Consider the following 19,104-nt stretch of genomic DNA (forward strand, 5'->3'; position numbering starts at 1 on the left):
TGTTGCTTCCTCATCTTTATGCCTGAAACTTCACTGTACTCATATGACTGTGATTACAAGTCAAGCAAACTGTGTGGCTGCTGCTGACCGTAAGTCACATAAGGGCCACAGATGAGGAGAAATAGTGTGTTTATGTTCTCTATTATACTGCAAAAACAGGCCGAACCATTCAGCACTTGGTCAAAAGGTGTCTGACTTTGATCTGTTGCGGACACACACATTTATGATGCTCACTAAAATCAATAACAAACAACACACAGCAAACCAGTCATACAACAGGGCACAAATGCTGCCTTCATAACAGAGTGTGAGATGAACACAGGGATGCACAGCAGAGTGAATAGAACTCTTATTAGCAAACACGCAGAGTTTTCCCATCTTTCTCCCATCTCTGCATTATTCCATTTAACACACTCAGCTTTCATCCTGCTCCCACACACAGCATTGATATGTGTGATGTTTTGCACTCATAGCTCTCTCTCCCTCTCTCTCTCTCTCTCCCTCTCCATCCATCCTCTCACCCTCTTTCCCTTTGTTTATGCAGTAACATGTAACGGTGGAATCACGTCACTCATCACTTTGCTTTATACACACACACACACACACACACACACACACACACACACACACACGTTGTTCCCTCAAGCACACAAAGAGGTCTGCGTATCAAAATGGCTGCTGTGCTTCAGTAACACAGATTCTGCACAGGGATGGTGGAGACTGCCAAGCTACCACGTGTCTCCTCCCCTCCCCCCTCAGCCTCTCTCATCCTCCTCATGCTGCCTTTCTCCCTCTGCCTCTCCCTCATCCACTCTGACTCTTCCATCCTCTTCTTACCACATTTACACCTCACCATTTCATCACATCATAGAATTTTCTAATTGATTTGTCTTGATTTCATGTTCTCTACCTTGCCTTCGTCCATCCTGACTGGTTTTCACCGTGCAAACGACATAACGCCCCTATGCAGCATGTTATGAAGGGAAGTAGGTCATTGAAAAGCAGTGCACTGAGCTGTGCACAATTCTAGGTGAGAGCGACACAGACACAGTCCACAATTCTGCTCTTTTTTTGTATCTCTGCAACACCTGACATTTCTGCAGGTCTTCACATGATGCACAACAACAGCCTGGAGTCTGTTGCGTCTATGGGCCCTATATGATGTCAAATAGGGAATGGCTCAAAATGTTACGCTATGATGTTGTACCTCATATCACTGTGAGCATATGCATGACAAAATATGGAAAGAAATGTAATAGTTTGAACTCAATACAGTACATAGTTGCAAAACCTCCCATAAGAAGTGTCTCTGTCTTCTGTTTGCTGTGCAAGGGCTGCAAGGGCTGAAACTTGAATAGTCTACAGCTGACACAAGTGATGAAGAATATATGTTTGCTGTACCTCTGTAGACAGTGTAACATTATCCGGGACGAAACAAGTTTTGATTCCTTTTTTGATTTGACCTCAACCTCACAACATCTAATCTCAAACCCAAGACCAAAGAGTGCTTTGAAAATGAGTAATGGTATCAAAAGTACAACTTCAACCAAGAAAGGGATACAGCTGTGTGATACAGCTGTATGAACTACTAAAAGAACAAATAAAGAAGGACAAAACAGCAACATCTTAAACATAAGAGGGCGCCGCCTTAAGCGACCTAGAGGCTGAGCTCACCTCTGTCAGCATGTCCTCTGACGCAGGTCTATGTCTTGGCACTGTCATTGTTCTGTTATGGTCAACACTCAAAGTGCTCTGGCTGAAGGGTCGGGAAAACTTAACGTCACTTTTCCTGGAGTCGGTGGTTCCGTACACCTCGTAATTGTACGCATGCTTCAAAGTTCCGGTCCCACCCACGTCTGCATAAAGGGGCGGATAATAAGGAATGACGGGAAGATTCCCACCGGACTTGCAGAACAGTCGTTCACGTCTCCATCTGTATATCTTCACTGATATGATGACAACTACACAAGTGATGAAGAGGAAGGAAACTACAGCCAAAGCCAACACTAAGTAAAAGGTCATGTTGTCGTTGTACTCCTTGTCGTGTGTAAAGTCAGTGAACTCAGACAGCACTTCAGGGAAGCTGTCCGCCACCGCCACGTTAACAATGACTGTAGCTGAACGAGAGGGCTGCCCGTTGTCCTCCACTATAACAGTCAGTCTTTGTTTCACAGCATCTTTATCAGTCACTTGGCGGATAGTTCTTATTTCTCCATTCTGTAAGCCCACTTCAAACAGCGCCCTGTCTGTGGCTTTCTGGAGTTTATAGGAGAGCCAGGCATTCTGTCCAGAGTCCACATCAACAGCCACCACTTTAGTGACCAGATAGCTCACATCTGCTGAACGAGGCACAATCTCAGCCACCAGAGAGCCTCCAGTCTGGACCGGATACAGAACCTGAGGGGGGTTGTCGTTCTGGTCCTGGATCGTTACTGTCACACTCACGTTGCTGCTGAGTGGAGGGGAGCCTCCATCCTGAGCTTTGACGCGAATTTGGAATTCTTTTGTTTGCTCATAGTCAAAAGAGCGCACAGCGTGGATCTCTCCGCTCTCTGCGTTCACAGTAAAGTAAGCAGAGGCTGACAGTCCGTTCACTTGACTTTCTTCGAGGAAATAGGAAATGCGCGCATTGTTCCCAGAGTCGCTGTCACTCGCTCTGACAGAAAACACAGACACTCCAGGTGAATTGTTCTCAGCGATGAAAGCGGTGAAAGATGGCTGAGGAAACGCAGGGGCGTGATCGTTAACATCTGATATTCTTAAATTGATCGTCTTATTGGTAGAAAAGGGCGGGGATCCCTCATCTATCGCTGTTATTGTGATATTATACTCCGGGACTGTTTCACGGTCCAACACGTCGTCAGACACCAAACTATAAAAATTACTTGACGCTGATTTGATTTTGAAAGGAAGATCTCGACTGATGAAACACTTCACTTGGCCATTTTTCCCCGAGTCCAGATCTTTGATATTGAGCATTGCTATAACGGTGTCTGGGGCTGAATCCTCTGGTATGGGGTTGGAGAGAGAGATGATGCTGATCACAGGAGCATTGTCATTTAAATCACTCACGTCGATCAGCACCTTGCTCGTGTCTCGCAGCCCCCCTTTGTCTGTAGCTTCGATATCAATTTCATAATGTTTGGCTTTTTCGTAATTTAACTCGCCCCTGACTGTTATTTCCCCCGTGTGAGGGTCGATATTAAAGGCAGACGAGGTGCTGTCGCTGTTTTGAGAAAACGAATACAGCACCTCTCCGTTTGTTCCCTTATCGGCGTCAGTGGCACTCACCCTTAACATCAGGGTGCCCATGGGTGCGTTTTCAGGCACGGTCACCCTGTAAACAGCCTGGCTGAACACTGGCGCGTTGTCATTAGCGTCGATGACAATAACGTTAATTTTGACAGAGCCTGATTTTGGAGGGTCGCCGCCATCATACGCCGTTAATATCAGTTTGTGTTCGTCTTGATTTTCTCGATCTAATAAATTCTCGAGTACCATCTCTACATATTTCGATCCGTCAGGTCGAGAAATTATATTCAGTTTGAATGTGTCTGCAGGAGTGAGTCTGTATGTTTGAAGGGTATTTAACGCAACGTCTGGATCTTTGGCGCTGTCTAGAGAAAATCGAGCTCCCTTCACAGCGAATTCACCGATTTCGAAGCTCATTTCCTTCTTAGCAAAAACGGGAGCGTTATCGTTTATGTCAAGGATTTCCACATCGATGGGGTGAAGCTCCATAGGATTATCTAATATGATCTGAAAATGCAGAGAGCAAGGAGACACTTGAGCGCACAGATCCTCTCTATCTATCCTCTGGTTAACGATCAGCGCCCCTTTATCCAAATTGAGACCGATGTACTCACTGCCATCCTCGGTGAAAATCCGAGCCCGTCCTGATTTAAGCCTTTTAACATCCAAGCCCAGATCCTGAACGATATTGCCAACAACCGAGCCCGTCGCCATCTCCTCCGGTACAGAATAACGGACCTGCCCCACGGTCACTTCTGCGACACAATAGCAGACAAGAAGAAGCCGCCACGGAAATCTTCCTGTCGCCTCAAAAATAGAACCCATCACGACAAAAGCAGAGATCAAACAACCCGCACTATCAAAAAACGACCAAGTATTTTGTCAGAAGCTCACTGAGTGTTCTGAGGGTGTCTCCGCCTGGCTAGAACTGAAATACAGCTCGATGGCGCATCAGACAGAAGAAGGACTTCACTGCAAAAGGTCTTAATATACTCAGACTAACCAACAGCGGCACTTAGGGACGTAAATACAAACTGCAAGGGTTTGGATTGGAGATGTGAATTGATCATAGAGGTGCAAGGACAAGGACAATAAGACATAGTAAACATGACAGAAAGAGAGAGAGAAAGAGAGACAGACAGGTGCATACACAGATGAATAGATACATATATAGGTAATGTCTACTACTATTTTCTACTGTAACCTCTAACCTCCAGAGGAGAGTCTGGTTCATCCAGGATGCTCTTCTCACTCTGTATCCTCTGCATGGTTCCTGAACTGGGATCCATTATCAGTATGTTCTGGGTACCAGGTCCACTGACCTTAAAGTCACTCTTTCTGGAGTCAGTGGTCCTGCATGTGTCGTAATTGTACACATGTTGCAGAGTTCCTGTGCCCAGAGTGTCTGAGTAACGAGGTGGATAATATGGAATCACTGGCAGGTTGGAGTGATAGAATCGAGCCTGTCTCCATCTGTATATCTTCACTGATATGATGACAACCAAACACGTGATGAAGAGGAAGGAAACTACAGCCAAAGCCAACACTAAGTAAAAAGTCATGTTGTCGGTGTACTCCTTGTCGTGTGTAAAGTCAGTGAACTCAGACAGCACTTCAGGGAAGCTGTCCGCCACCGCCACGTTAACAATGACTGTAGCTGAACGAGAGGGCTGCCCGTTGTCCTCCACTATAACAGTCAGTCTTTGTTTCACAGCATCTTTATCAGTCACTTGGCGGATAGTTCTTATTTCTCCATTCTGTAAGCCCACTTCAAACAGCGCCCTGTCTGTGGCTTTCTGGAGTTTATAGGAGAGCCAGGCATTCTGTCCAGAGTCCACATCAACAGCCACCACTTTAGTGACCAGATAGCTCACATCTGCTGAACGAGGCACAATCTCAGCCACCAGAGAGCCTCCAGTCTGGACCGGATACAGAACCTGAGGGGGGTTGTCGTTCTGGTCCTGGATGGTTACTCTCACACTCACGTTGCTGCTGAGTGGAGGAGAGCCTCCATCCTGAGCTTTGACGCAGAACTTAAAGTCTTTGATCTGCTCGTAGTCCAAAGAGCGCACAGCGTGGATGACTCCACTATCAGCACTAACAGACACGTATGAGGAGACGGGCACTCCGTTAACAGAGGAGTCCTCCAGTATGTAAGAAACGCGGGCATTCTGGTTCCAGTCAGCGTCTCTGGCTTTCACTGTGAATATGGAGAGACCTGGTGTGTTGTTTTCTACAATGTAGGCCTCATATGAGCTCCTCTCAAAGACAGGCGCGTTGTCATTCACATCTGAGATCTGTAAGGTGAGAGTGACGCTGCTGGAGAGGGAGGGCACTCCCTCATCAGAGCAGGTCACTGTGATGTTATACTGGGACGAGACCTCTCGGTCTAAATCATTATCTGTTATTAGATTATAGAAATTGTTATTTGTGTATTTCATCACAAATGGAATGTCATTATTTATGGCGCACTGGACTTTGCCATTGTCCCCAGAGTCTGCGTCCTCTATGTTTATCATCGTTACAACAGTGCCTGCTTTGGCATCCTCAGATATCACATTGGTTTTAGACATTATATGAATATCCGGTTTGTTGTCATTCATATCAACAACGTCGATTATTACTTTACACGAGTCTACTAATCCTCCATCATCACTTGCGCGGATATTTATCTGAAATGTTCGAGCTTTTTCATAGTCAATATTCCCCTTCAGTCGTATCTCACCGCTTTCATCATTCACCTCGAATAATCCTCGGGCCTGATCCAACACACTCGACACTGAATAGGTGATTCTGCCGTTAGATCCATGATCCGCATCTGTAGCAGTTACTGTCAATACAACGGTACCTACAGCCGAATTTTCTTTTATTGACGCTTTGTAAACTGGCTGAGTGAAAACAGGCGCATTATCGTTCGCATCTAACACGGTGATGAGAATTTGCATTGTTCCGCTCATCTGCGGCTCGCCTCCATCTAAGGCAGTCAGAATTAAAGAAAGGTGCTCATTTTTCTCTCTGTCCAGCGGTTTCTCTAAGATCATTTCGACATTTTTCGTCCCATCTGCTTGATCGTGTAGTTTAAGAACGAAATTGTTTGTTGGTTGAAGCGTATATTTCTGCAAACCATTCACACCCACGTCAAGATCGAAAGCTCGATCTAATATGAATTTAGCTCCACTAACAGCAGATTCGCTTATTCTGAATTTCACATCGTTCTTTTCGAAGGTTGGTGGATTATCATTAACATCTGTGATTTCAATATTAACACTGTACAATTCCATCGGATTCTCTAAAATGATCTGAAAATGCAGAGCGCAAGGCGTCGTCTGCCCGCAGAGAGCCTCTCTGTCGATCCTGTCTCTGATGAGCAGGACTCCCCGCTCGTTATTCAGCTCAATGTACTGGTCATTGTCCCGGGTGAAAATACGAGCTTTGCCTGATTTCAGTCTCTTCACGTCTAATCCAAAATCCTTCGCTATGTTGCCAACCAGAGACCCTCTCGGCATTTCCTCGGGGATGGAGTAACTGACCTGTCCGAGCACCGCGCTCAGGGAGAGGAGCGAGAAAAACAACAGTACTTGCCGTCTCATTGTTCTTTCAGCCGTTACCGGTGTTGTATCTCAAAAACGAAAAGCGTTCAAACCCTTTGCTTTTTCTCTTTCCAAACACGGTAAACCGTTAAACGTCCATAAAATATATTCCAAAGGCGAAGAGATAACACGCAGTCCCGCGTCTCCACATGCCCTCAGTCCTACACAGTGTGCTCGCTTCTCTTTCTCTTTCTAAAATAAAGACGTGATAGGAGGCACGACAAGTCTGCGGTGCATCTGACACAAACTAGCCAACAGCGGCACACTGAGTTCACAATATACAATTACATAATAGACATTTAAATAGGACTATACTGCAAACGCTTCATATTAAACAACCAAAGAGCAAAACAAACTACTGAGGGGACAAAACCACTGCTGCTATAACTAAATAAAAGAATTACACATATATATAAAAACATGATAGTGTTTAAAAGTTTGTTCTGTTAAGTTAAATGTACAAGACACGTGAAGAGAACCAAGATGTAAAAGAAAAGGAGAAGTGCAGTGTGTATGTTTTTAAAGACCTGTCCATGGTGCTGAACGAGTGAGAGAAACGAGTTAAGCGAGACTGCGGGAACACGGTCTAACCTCTAGAGGAGAGTCTGGTTCATCTAGGATGCTCTTCTCACTCTGTATCCTCTGCATGGTTCCTGTAGCACTGGGGTCCATTATCAGGACGTTCTGACCGAACTTACAGTCACTCTTTCTGGAGTCAGTGGTCCTGCATGTGTCGTAATTGTACACATGTTGCAGAGTTCCTGTGCCCAGAGTGTCTGAGTAACGAGGTGGATAATATGGAATCACTGGCAGATTGGAGTGATAGAATCGAGCCTGTCTCCATCTGTATATCTTCACTGATATGATGACAACCAAACACGTGACGAAGAGGAAGGAAACTACAGCCAAAGCCAACACTAAGTAAAAAGTCATGTTGTCGTTGTACTCCTTGTCGTGTGTAAAGTCAGTGAACTCAGACAGCACTTCAGGGAAGCTGTCCGCCACCGCCACGTTAACAATGACTGTAGCTGAACGAGAGGGCTGCCCGTTGTCCTCCACTATAACAGTCAGTCTTTGTTTCACAGCATCTTTATCAGTCACTTGGCGGATAGTTCTGATTTCTCCATTCTGTAAGCCCACTTCAAACAGCGCCCTGTCTGTGGCTTTCTGGAGTTTATAGGAGAGCCAGGCATTCTGTCCAGAGTCCACATCAACAGCCACCACTTTAGTGACCAGATAGCTCACATCTGCTGAACGAGGCACAATCTCAGCCACCAGAGAGCCTCCAGTCTGGACCGGATACAGAACCTGAGGGGGGTTGTCGTTCTGGTCTTGGATGGTTACTCTCACACTCACGTTTCTGCTGAGTGGAGGAGAGCCTCCATCCTGAGCTTTAACACAGAACTTAAAGTCTTTGATCTGCTCGTAGTCCAAAGAGCGCACAGCGTGGATGACTCCACTATCAGCACTAACAGACACGTATGAGGAGACGGGCACTCCGTTAACAGAGGAGTCCTCCAGTATGTAAGAAACGCGGGCATTCTGGTTCCAGTCAGCGTCTCTGGCTTTCACTGTGAATATGGAGAGACCTGGTGTGTTGTTTTCTACAATGTAGGCCTCATATGAGCTCCTCTCAAAGACAGGAGCGTTGTCATTCACATCTGAGATCTGTAAGGTGAGAGTGACGCTGCTGGAGAGGGAGGGCACTCCCTCATCAGAGCAGGTCACTGTGATGTTATACTGGGACGCGACCTCTCTGTCTAAATCACTGTCTGTCACTAAACGGTAGAAATTATTTGATGTTGATTTTATCATAAAAGGAATATTTTCATTTATGAAACACTGAACTTTTCCATTTTCACCTGAGTCTGGGTCTTGGATGTTAATCATTGTAACAACAGTGTTTGGATCTGCACTTTCAGATATAGTAGTCGATTTTGACATTATTTTAATAATCGGTTTATTATCATTAATATCTACTACATCGACAATAACCTTACAGGAATCTGATAGTCCTCCGTTATCAATTGCACGTAAATTTATCTGAAAATTTCGTTTCTTCTCATAATCCATTTGTCCAATCAATGTTACTTCGCCGCTGTCCTCATGTACTTCAAACATGTGTCTCACATCATCGAAAGTATTAGTGATCGAGTACGTTATTTTACCGTTCAAACCGTGATCGGCATCTGACGCACTCACACTGGTCACTATGGTGCCTTTAGCGGCGTTTTCAGCCACGGTGCCTTTGTATACAGGCTGTGTGAAAACAGGCGCATTGTCGTTGACGTCTAACACTGTTATAAGAATCTGCATTGTTCCTGACATCAGCGGCTCTCCTCCATCCACCGCCGTCAACACCAGAGACATAAACTCGTCTTTCTCTCTGTCCAGAGGTTTTGTTAACACCATCTCAACATTTTTCGTCCCATCTGCTTGGTTGTGCAATTTAAGCACAAAATTATCAGTTGGCTTGAGTATGTAATTTTGGAGGCTATTTAAACCGACATCTAAATCCATTGCTCCCTCTAAAACAAATTTCGCCCCAACAATTGCAGATTCACTGATTCTGAATTTAATTTCGCCCTTTTCAAACGAAGGTGCATTGTCGTTTATGTCTGTTATTTCTACTGTTACGCTGTAAAATTCCATCGGATTCTCTAACACGATCTGAAAATGGACAGCACACGGTGTCGTTTCGCCGCACAACGTCTCTCTGTCTATTCGCTCTTTGATCAGGAGGACTCCTCTGTCGTTATTCAGCTCGATGTATTCTCGGCTATCACCGGAATAAACACGAGCGTTGCCTAACCGCAGTCGTTGAACGTCTAAACCTAAATCCTGAGCGATGTTGCCGACCAAAGAGCCTTTCGCCATTTCCTCTGGAATCGTGTAGCTGACCTGTCCGAGGACTGAACTGAGAGAGAGGATGGAAATAAAGAGGAGTACTTGCCGCTGCATGGTTAGATACGATCTCAGAAAAAAGGGAAAACGTGTAAAATCCGTCAGAGAGAAGGGTGAACATGAAAACATAGAAGGAATATTCCAGTAAAAACACAGCCGCGCCTCGCCTTGAATGTTCGCCCCGTTACCGGAGACAATGAGGTCTGGGTCCGTCTATTGCGATCTAATATGTCGTCACGAACAGGCGGGACTGCTGTGTGTACAACTGCAACATACTAGGCAACAGCGGCCCACAGAGTGCAGAAAATAAAACTACAGGACAAGTCAAACAGAGGAGGGGATGGCAGACACACTGGATATTAAAGCATCTAAAAAGCACATAAAAACACCTTTTCAAAGGCATTGCAAATATAATCTCAAACTGGAGAAAAACTGTTCAGTGGTTCACATAAAAAAAAGACACGAAGACCGAAACTGGCGGTGTTTTGACGGACAAATGACGCGTCAGTATACGTGCTGTATATACTTGTGCTGTCCATGGTGCTGAAATGTAGAGATCTACTGCAGTTATAAATAGTATTGCATCGATAATTGCTTTAGTAAGTACTATTACAGCATTCTAACCTCTAGAGGAGAGTCTGGTTCATCCAGGATGCTCTTCTCACTCTGTATCCTCTGCATGGTTCCTGAACTGGGGTCCATTATCAGAATGTTCTGGGCACCGGGTCCACTGACCTTAAAGTCACTCTTTCTGGAGTCAGTGGTCCTGCATGTGTCGTAATTGTACACATGTTGCAGAGTTCCTGTGCCCAGAGTGTCTGAGTAACGAGGTGGATAATATGGAATCACTGGCAGGTTGGAGTGATAGAATCGAGCCTGTCTCCATCTGTATATCTTCACCGATATGATGACAACCAAACACGTGATGAAGAGGAAGGAGACTACAGCCAAAGCCAACACTAAGTAAAAAGTCATGTTGTCGCTGTACTCCTTGTCGTGTGTAAAGTCAGTGAACTCAGACAGCACTTCAGGGAAGCTGTCCGCCACCGCCACGTTAACAATGACTGTAGCTGAACGAGAGGGCTGCCCGTTGTCCTCCACTATAACAGTCAGTCTTTGTTTCACAGCATCTTTATCAGTCACTTGGCGGATAGTTCTTATTTCTCCATTCTGTAAGCCCACTTCAAACAGCGCCCTGTCTGTGGCTTTCTGGAGTTTATAGGAGAGCCAGGCATTCTGTCCAGAGTCCACATCAACAGCCACCACTTTAGTGACCAGATAGCTCACATCTGCTGAACGAGGCACAATCTCAGCCACCAGAGAGCCTCCAGTCTGGACCGGATACAGAACCTGAGGGGGGTTGTCGTTCTGGTCCTGGATCGTTACCTTCACACTCACGTTGCTGCTGAGTGGAGGAGAGCCTCCATCCTGAGCTTTGACGCAGAACTTGAAGTCTTTGATCTGCTCGTAGTCCAAAGAGCGCACAGCGTGGATGACTCCACTATCAGCACTAACAGACACGTATGAGGAGACGGGCACTCCGTTAACAGAGGAGTCCTCCAGTATGTAAGAAACGCGGGCATTCTGGTTCCAGTCAGCGTCTCTGGCTTTCACTGTGAATATGGAGAGACCTGGTGTGTTGTTTTCTACAATGTAGGCCTCATATGAGCTCCTCTCAAAGACAGGCGCGTTGTCATTCACATCTGAGATCTGTAAGGTGAGAGTGACGCTGCTGGAGAGGGAGGGCACTCCCTCATCAGAGCAGGTCACTGTGATATTATACTGGGAGGCTGTCTCTCGGTCTAATTCTCCTCCACTCAAGATGCTGTAGAAATTACTGGACGTGGATGTAATTGTAAATGGCATATTGTTATCAATCTCACATTGAACCTTTCCATTTCCTTCAGAATCAGGATCGTTAACACTCATCACAGCTATTACAGTGTTGGAAACCAAATCTTCCCGGATAGAACTCGATTTTGAAATCATATTAATAACAGGACTGTTGTCATTAATGTCACCTACGTCAATGATCACTTTACATGAATCATAAAGACCTCCGCGGTCAACTGCTTCTATGTCGATCTCATACGTTTTAGCTTTCTCGTAATCAACAGGACCATTTAATATGAGTCGACCGTCTTCAGTAATGAGAAATAATTTTGAATCAGCATCCATGCTATCGCCTATGACGTATGTCACCTCCCCATTAACGCCTTTGTCTGCATCAGATGCACTAACAGTAGTAATGAGTGTCCCCTTTAACGAGTTTTCAGTAATACTCGCTTTGTAAACAGGTTTATTAAACACAGGAGCATTATCGTTTGCATCTAACACAGTGATGTGAATCTGCATTGTTCCTGACATCTGCAGCTCTCCTCCATCCTCAGCCGTCAAAACTAAAGATATGTGTTCTTGTTTCTCTCTATCCAGCGGCTTTTGTAAAATCATCTCGACCTTCTTGCTGCCGTCAGTTTGACTACGTAATTTTAGGATAAAATTATCACTCGGGTTCAGTGTGTATCTCTGAAGGCCGTTCAGTCCGATATCAGAATCAGTCGCTTTCTCTAACATGAATTTGGAGCCGATGGCTGCGGACTCGCTGATTTCAAAATTCCTCTCGGGCTTTTGGAAGACGGGAGCATTATCGTTAATGTCGGTGATTTCTACAGTAACCTGGAATATTTCGATGGGATTTTCGAGAGCAATCTGAAAATGCAAAGCACAAGGCGTTTTCTGGCCGCAGAGAGCTTCGCGGTCTATTCTCTCTTTGATGAGGAGGAGTCCTCTTTCCTTGCTGAGCTCGATGTATTCCGCACTGTCCCCCGTGTGGATGCGGGCTTTACCCGACTGGAGCCGTTTAACATCCAAACCTAAATCTGGAGCTATGTTACCGACCAAAGAGCCTTTCGACATTTCCTCAGAAACGGAGTAACTGACCTGCCCGGTGACTGAACCGAGACCGAGGAGCCAAACAAACAGCAGTACTTGCCGTCCCATTGTTCTGCGGGAAGCCTCCTTCGCACACAAAAAACAACGTCCTTGACGCAATCAATGCTTCCTGAGACTAAAATCACAAAAATAAAATGTCCAATGCAATCCGGAGGAAAGGAAAACGGTTCCAGCTTGATATATCCCTGCGTGGTGCTGCCGGTGTGGCGGGTTGTGTTTTCTGCGTCAGCCTCGTTCTCCCTGAACTAAATGGGATGACGGGGGTGTTCTATCACAATTCAGATTTTAAAACAGTAAGACGCTGGCCGACAGCGGCACACTGAGTTCACAACGCGAAACTACAAGAGCTTAAAGGCTACGGTGTTATCTATGTTGTTTATCTCTGCATAATATGAATTACATACCCAGCAAACAAAAAAGTGAAATAACAACAATATTGTTAATTTCAAATATAAAACAGCAGCTCCTGCTAAAAATAGAAAGGAAATCACTTGAATGATGTTTGAAGAGTAAAGAGATAGTAGAGTAAGAGATGAATATCCATAAGAGGAGAGGAGAATGAGGAAGAAAGAAAAAAACAGGAGAACCTAAAACTCGCTGTCCATGGTGCTGAAATAATACTTCTTGTAGGAGAGAAATGAGAAGAAAAGGAAAAACATATTAGCTGGTCAGAGGCTGAGTATTCTAACCTCTAGAGGAGAGTCTGGTTCATCTAGGATGCTCTTCTCACTCTGTATCCTCTGCATGGTTCCTGTACCACTGGGGTCCATTATCAGAATGTTCTGAGTACCGGGTCCACTGAACTTAAAGTCACTCTTTCTGGAGTCAGTGGTCCTGCATGTGTCGTAATTGTACACATGTTGCAGAGTTCCTGTGCCCAGAGTGTCTGAGTAACGAGGTGGATAATATGGAATCACTGGCAGGTTGGAGTGATAGAATCGAGCCTGTCTCCATCTGTATATCTTCACTGATACAATGACAACCAAACAAGTGATGAAGAGGAAGGAAACTACAGCCAAAGCCAACACTAAGTAAAAGGTCATGTTGTCGTTGTACTCCTTGTCGTGTGTAAAGTCAGTGAACTCAGACAGCACTTCAGGGAAGCTGTCCGCCACCGCCACGTTAACAATGACTGTAGCTGAACGAGAGGGCTGCCCGTTGTCCTCCACTATAACAGTCAGTCTTTGTTTCACAGCATCTTTATCGGTCACTTGGCGGATAGTTCTTATTTCTCCATTCTGTAAGCCCACTTCAAACAGCGCCCTGTCTGTGGCTTTCTGGAGTTTATAGGAGAGCCAGGCATTCTGTCCAGAGTCCACATCAACAGCCACCACTTTAGTGACCAGATAGCTCACATCTGCTGAACGAGGCACAATCTCAGCCACCAGAGAGCCTCCAGTCTGGACCGGATACAGAACCTGAGGGGGGTTGTCGTTCTGGTCCTGGATCTTTACCTTCACACTCACGTTGCTGCTGAGTGGAGGAGAGCCTCCATCCTGAGCTTTGACGCAGAACTTAAAGTCTTTGATCTGCTCGTAGTCCAAAGAGCGCACAGCGTGGATGACTCCACTATCAGCACTAACAGACACGTATGAGGAGACGGGCACTCCGTTAACAGAGGAGTCCTCCAGTATGTAAGAAACGCGAGCATTCTGGTTCCAGTCAGCGTCTCCAGCTTTCACTGTGAATATGGAGAGACCTGGTGTGTTGTTTTCTACAATGTAGGCCTCATATGAGCTCCTCTCAAAGACAGGAGCGTTGTCATTCACATCTGAGATCTGTAAGGTGAGAGTGACGCTGCTGGAGAGGGAGGGCACTCCCTCATCAGAGCAGGTCACTGTGATGTTATACTGGGAGGATCTCTCTCGGTCTAATTCTCCTTCACTCACGATTCTATAGAAATTACTGGATGCGGATGTAATTGTAAATGGTAAATTGTTATTGATATCACAGTGGGTCTTCCCATTTTCTTCCGAATCAGGATCGTTAACACTCATCACAGCTATCACAGTGTTGGCAATCAAATCTTCTCTGACCGAATTTGACGATGAAATCATATTAATAACAGGACTGTTGTCATTAATGTCACCTATGTCAATGATCACTTTACTTGAATCAGACAGACCTCCTCTGTCAACTGCTTCTATGTCGATCTCATACGTTTTAGCTTTCTCGTAATCAACAGGGCCATTCAATATGAGGCGACCGTCTTCAGTAATGAGAAATAATTTTGAATCAGCATCCATGCTATCGCCTATGACGTATGTCACCTCCCCATTAACGCCTTTGTCTGCATCAGATGCACTAACAGTAGTAATGAGTGTCCCCTTTAACGAGTTTTCAGTAATACTCGCTTTGTAAACAGGTTTATTAAACACAGGAGCATTATCGTTTGCATCTAACACAGTGATGTGAATCTGCATTGTTCCTGACATCTGCGGTTCTCCTCCATCCTCAGCCGTCAAAACTAAAGATATGTGTTCATGTTTCTCTCTATCCAGCGGCTTTTGTAAAATCATCTCGACCTTCTTGCTGCCGTCAGTTTGACTACGTAATTTTAGGATAAAATTATCACTCGGGTTCAGTGTGTATCTCTGAAGGCCGTTCAGTCCGATATCAGAATCAGTCGCTTTCTCTAACATGAATTTGGAGCCGATGACTGCGGACTCGCTGATTTCAAAATTCCTCTCGGGCTTTTGGAAGACGGGAGCATTATCATTAATGTCGGTGATTTCTACAGTAACCTGGAATATTTCGATGGGATTTTCGAGAGCAATCTGAAAATGCAAAGCGCAAGGCGTTTTCTGGCCGCAGAGAGCTTCGCGGTCTATTCTCTCTTTGATGAGGAGGAGTCCTCTTTCCTTGCTGAGCTCGATGTATTCCGCACTGTCCCCCGTGTGGATGCGGGCTTTACCCGACTGGAGCCGTTTAACATCTAAACCTAAATCTTGAGCTATGTTACCGACCAAAGAGCCTTTCGACATTTCCTCAGAAACGGAGTAACTGACCTGCCCGGTGACTGAACCGAGACCGAGGAGCCAAACAAACAGCAGTACTTGCCGTCCCATTGTTCTGCGAGAAGCCACCGCCGCACACAAAAAACAACGTCCTTGACGCAACCAATGCTTCCTCAGACTAGAATCACAAAGATAAAATGTCCAATGTAATCCGGAGGAAAGGAAAACGGTTCCAACTTGATATATCCCTGCGTGGTGCTGCTGGTGTGGCGGGTTGTGTTTTCTGCGTCAGCCTCGTTCTCCCTGAACTAAGGGGGATGACGGGGGTGTTCTATCACAATTCAGATTTTAAAACAGTAAGACGCTGGCCGACAGCGGCCCACTGAGTTCACAACGCGAAACTACAAGAGCTTAAAAGCTACGGTGTTATCTATGTTGTTTATCTCTGCATAATATGAATTACATACCCAGCAAACAAAAAAGTAAAATAACAACAATATTGTTAATTTCAAATATAAAACAGCAGCTCCTGCTAAAAATAGAAAGGAAATCACTTGAATGATGTTTGAAGAGTAAAGAGATAGTAGAGTAAGAGAGATAAATATCCATAAGAGGAGAGGAGAATGAGAACGAAAGAAAAAAACAGGAGAACCTAAAACTCGCTGTCCATGGTGCTGAAAAAATACTTCTTATAGGAGAGAAATGAGAAGAAACGGAAAAAACATATAAGCTGATCAGAGGCTGTGTATTCTAACCTCCAGAGGAGAGTCTGGTTCATCCAGGATGCTCTTCTCACTCTGTATCCTCTGCATGGTTCCTGAACTGGGGTCCATTATCAGTATGTTCTGGGTACCGGGTCCACCAAACTTTAAGTCACTCTTTCTGGAGTCAGTGGTCCTGCATGTGTCGTAATTGTACACATGTTGCAGAGTTCCTGTGCCCAGAGTGTCTGAGTAACGAGGTGGATAATATGGAATCACTGGCAGGTTGGAGTGATAGAATCGAGCCTGTCTCCATCTGTATATCTTCACTGATATGATGACAACCAAACACGTGATGAAGAGGAAGGAGACTACAGCCAAAGCCAACACTAAGTAAAAAGTCATGTTGTCGTTGTACTCCTTGTCGTGTGTGAAGTCAGTGAACTCAGACAGCACTTCAGGGAAGCTGTCCGCCACCGCCACGTTAACAATGACTGTAGCTGAACGAGAGGGCTGCCCGTTGTCCTCCACTATAACAGTCAGTCTTTGTTTCACAGCATCTTTATCAGTCACTTGGCGGATAGTTCTGATTTCTCCATTCTGTAAGCCCACTTCAAACAGCGCCCTGTCTGTGGCTTTCTGGAGTTTATAGGAGAGCCAGGCATTCTGTCCAGAGTCCACATCAACAGCCACCACTTTAGTGACCAGATAGCTCACATCTGCTGAACGAGGCACAATCTCAGCCACCAGAGAGCCTCCAGTCTGGACCGGATACAGAACCTGAGGGGGGTTGTCGTTCTGGTCCTGGATCGTTACTTTCACACTCACGTTGCTGCTGAGTGGAGGAGAGCCTCCATCCTGAGCTTTGACGCAGAACTTAAAGTCTTTGATCTGCTCGTAGTCCAAAGAGCGCACAGCGTGGATGACTCCACTATCAGCACTAACAGACACGTATGAGGAGACGGGCACTCCGTTAACAGAGGAGTCCTCCAGTATGTAAGAAACGCGAGCATTCTGGTTCCAGTCAGCGTCTCTGGCTTTCACTGTGAATATGGAGAGACCTGGTGTGTTGTTTTCTACAATGTAGGCCTCATATGAGCTCCTCTCAAAGACAGGAGCGTTGTCATTCACATCTGAGATCTGTAAGGTGAGAGTGACGCTGCTGGAGAGGGAGGGCACTCCCTCATCAGAGCAGGTCACTGTGATGTTATACTGGGAGGCTCGCTCTCTGTCCAAATCACTGTCCGTGACGATACTATAGAAATTACTGGACGTAGATTTGATTTCAAAGTGGCTGTTTTGATTAATTACGCACATGAGTCTGCCATTAGTTTCAGAGTCTGGGTCGTCGACACTCAGTAAAGCTATCACTGTTTTAAGGGGTGAATCCTCTGATATTGACCCTGATTTTGATATCATATTAATTATTGGGCTGTTGTCATTTTCATCGATTATGTCAATGATTATCTTACTAGAATCTGAGAGTCCGCCTTGATCAATCGCCTCTACATCTATGTGGTAAATCTTTTCTTTTTCATAATCTATTGGGCCATTTAATGTAACTTCTCCTTCCTCGTTAATGACAAATAATATTGAAACAGTATTCATTCCATTACCGATGACGTAGTTCACATCTCCGTTAGAGCCTTTGTCTGCATCAGATGCACTAACTTTAGTAACGAGTGTTCCCTTTAAAGAGTTCTCTTTAATACTCGCTTTGTAAACAGGTTTATTAAACACAGGAGCATTATCGTTTGCATCTAACACAGTGATGTGAATCTGCATTGTTCCTGACATCTGCGGCTCTCCTCCATCCTCAGCTGTCAAAACTAAAGATATGTGTTCTTGCTTCTCTCTATCCAGAGGCTTTTGTAAAATCATCTCGACCTTCTTGCTGCCATCAGGTTCGCTATGCAATTTAAGCATGAAATTATCACTCGGTTTCAGAGTGTAATCTCTAAGGCCGTTCAGTCCAATATCAGGATCGATCGCCTTCTCTAACATGAATTTAGAACCGATGATTGCAGATTCGCTGATTTCAAATCTTTTCTCGTCCTTCTGGAACACGGGGGCGTTGTCGTTAATATCTGTGATCTCTACGGTGACTGGGAATAATTCTAACGGGCTCTCTAAGGTTATTTGAAAATGTAAAGCGCAAGGCGTCGTCTGTCTGCAGAGCGCTTCGCGGTCTATTTTCTCTTTAATAAGGAGGACTCCTCTCTCCCTATTCAGCTCTATGTACTGAGCGCTGTCTCTCGTATAAATACGAGCTTTACCGGACTTGAGTCGTTTCAAATCCAAACCCAGATCTTGTGCTATGTTACCGACCAGCGAACCTTTTGCCATCTCCTCTGGAATCACGTAGCTGACCTGCCCGATCACCGAGCCGAGGCAGCAAACGGAGAGGAACACCAGTACTTGCCGTCTCATTGTTCTGTCCGACACCTCCGTTGTTTCTCAGGAAAATAGCTTATTTCCGTTTTACCATCAGAAATGCGTCCACTTAGACAACAAATGAAGAAAACACCGAATATAATCCACAGGGCTAACAAAGAGAAATCCAACTCGCTATGTCCGCAGTTATTCTGGTCCGTCGTCGACAGAATGAAATCTACGGCTGATGTGACTGAATAATATATCAGGAGGACGGAGCTACAAAAGTGACGTTAAATTGGAACACACTGGGCAACAACGCCCCTGTGAGTTTAAAGTGTGAAACTACATAGAATTCATCCATATACAGTGCAC

General features: G+C 45.2%; 4 protein-coding genes across 4 annotated transcripts; all 4 read right to left on the reverse strand.

Moving 5' to 3' along the window:
* Window positions 1-1,626: 1,626 nt before the first annotated feature.
* LOC143011805 (protocadherin gamma-A11-like) lies at window positions 1,627-4,163 on the reverse strand. Its single transcript, XM_076164807.1, has one exon. It carries the CDS (start codon window positions 4,075-4,077, stop codon window positions 1,627-1,629), a length of 2,451 nt encoding a protein of 816 aa, XP_076020922.1. The 5' UTR covers window positions 4,078-4,163.
* A 6,192-nt stretch (window positions 4,164-10,355) lies between these two features.
* Window positions 10,356-12,662, reverse strand: LOC143011806 (protocadherin gamma-A2-like). Its single transcript, XM_076164808.1, has one exon. It carries the CDS (start codon window positions 12,660-12,662, stop codon window positions 10,356-10,358), a length of 2,307 nt encoding a protein of 768 aa, XP_076020923.1.
* A 703-nt stretch (window positions 12,663-13,365) lies between these two features.
* Window positions 13,366-15,766, reverse strand: LOC143011959 (protocadherin gamma-A2-like). The gene has a single exon (XM_076164982.1). It carries the CDS (start codon window positions 15,764-15,766, stop codon window positions 13,367-13,369), a length of 2,400 nt encoding a protein of 799 aa, XP_076021097.1. The 3' UTR covers window position 13,366.
* A 62-nt stretch (window positions 15,767-15,828) lies between these two features.
* LOC143011808 (protocadherin beta-16-like) lies at window positions 15,829-18,786 on the reverse strand. The gene is made up of 2 exons (XM_076164809.1): window positions 16,411-18,786; window positions 15,829-15,963 (listed from the first exon to the last, which is right to left on the reverse strand). The coding sequence occupies exons 1-2, from the start codon at window positions 18,784-18,786 to the stop codon at window positions 15,829-15,831; spliced, it is 2,511 nt and encodes an 836-aa protein (XP_076020924.1).
* Between the last annotated feature and the right edge of the window lie 318 nt (window positions 18,787-19,104).

This window comes from Genypterus blacodes, unplaced genomic scaffold, assembly GCF_046128005.1.
Source record: "Genypterus blacodes isolate CSIRO-AG114 ecotype Tasmania unplaced genomic scaffold, CSIRO-AGI_Gbla_v1 ptg000139l_1, whole genome shotgun sequence".
Classification (NCBI taxonomy): Eukaryota; Metazoa; Chordata; class Actinopteri; order Ophidiiformes; family Ophidiidae; genus Genypterus; species Genypterus blacodes.

Excerpts from the sequence above, each read along its gene's own strand:
- LOC143011805 (XM_076164807.1), bottom strand. The coding sequence starts at position 4,077 with ATGGGTTCTATTTTTGAGGCGACAGGAAGATTTCCGTGGCGGCTTCTT.
- LOC143011806 (XM_076164808.1), bottom strand. The coding sequence starts at position 12,662 with ATGTCGAAAGGCTCTTTGGTCGGTAACATAGCTCCAGATTTAGGTTTG.
- LOC143011959 (XM_076164982.1), bottom strand. The coding sequence starts at position 15,766 with ATGGGACGGCAAGTACTGCTGTTTGTTTGGCTCCTCGGTCTCGGTTCA.
- LOC143011808 (XM_076164809.1), bottom strand. The coding sequence starts at position 18,786 with ATGAGACGGCAAGTACTGGTGTTCCTCTCCGTTTGCTGCCTCGGCTCG. Across the intron at positions 15,964-16,410 it reads AACCAGACTCTCCTCTGGAG|TTCAGGGAGAACGAGGCTGA; the intron begins GTTAGAATACAC and ends CATCCCCCTTAG.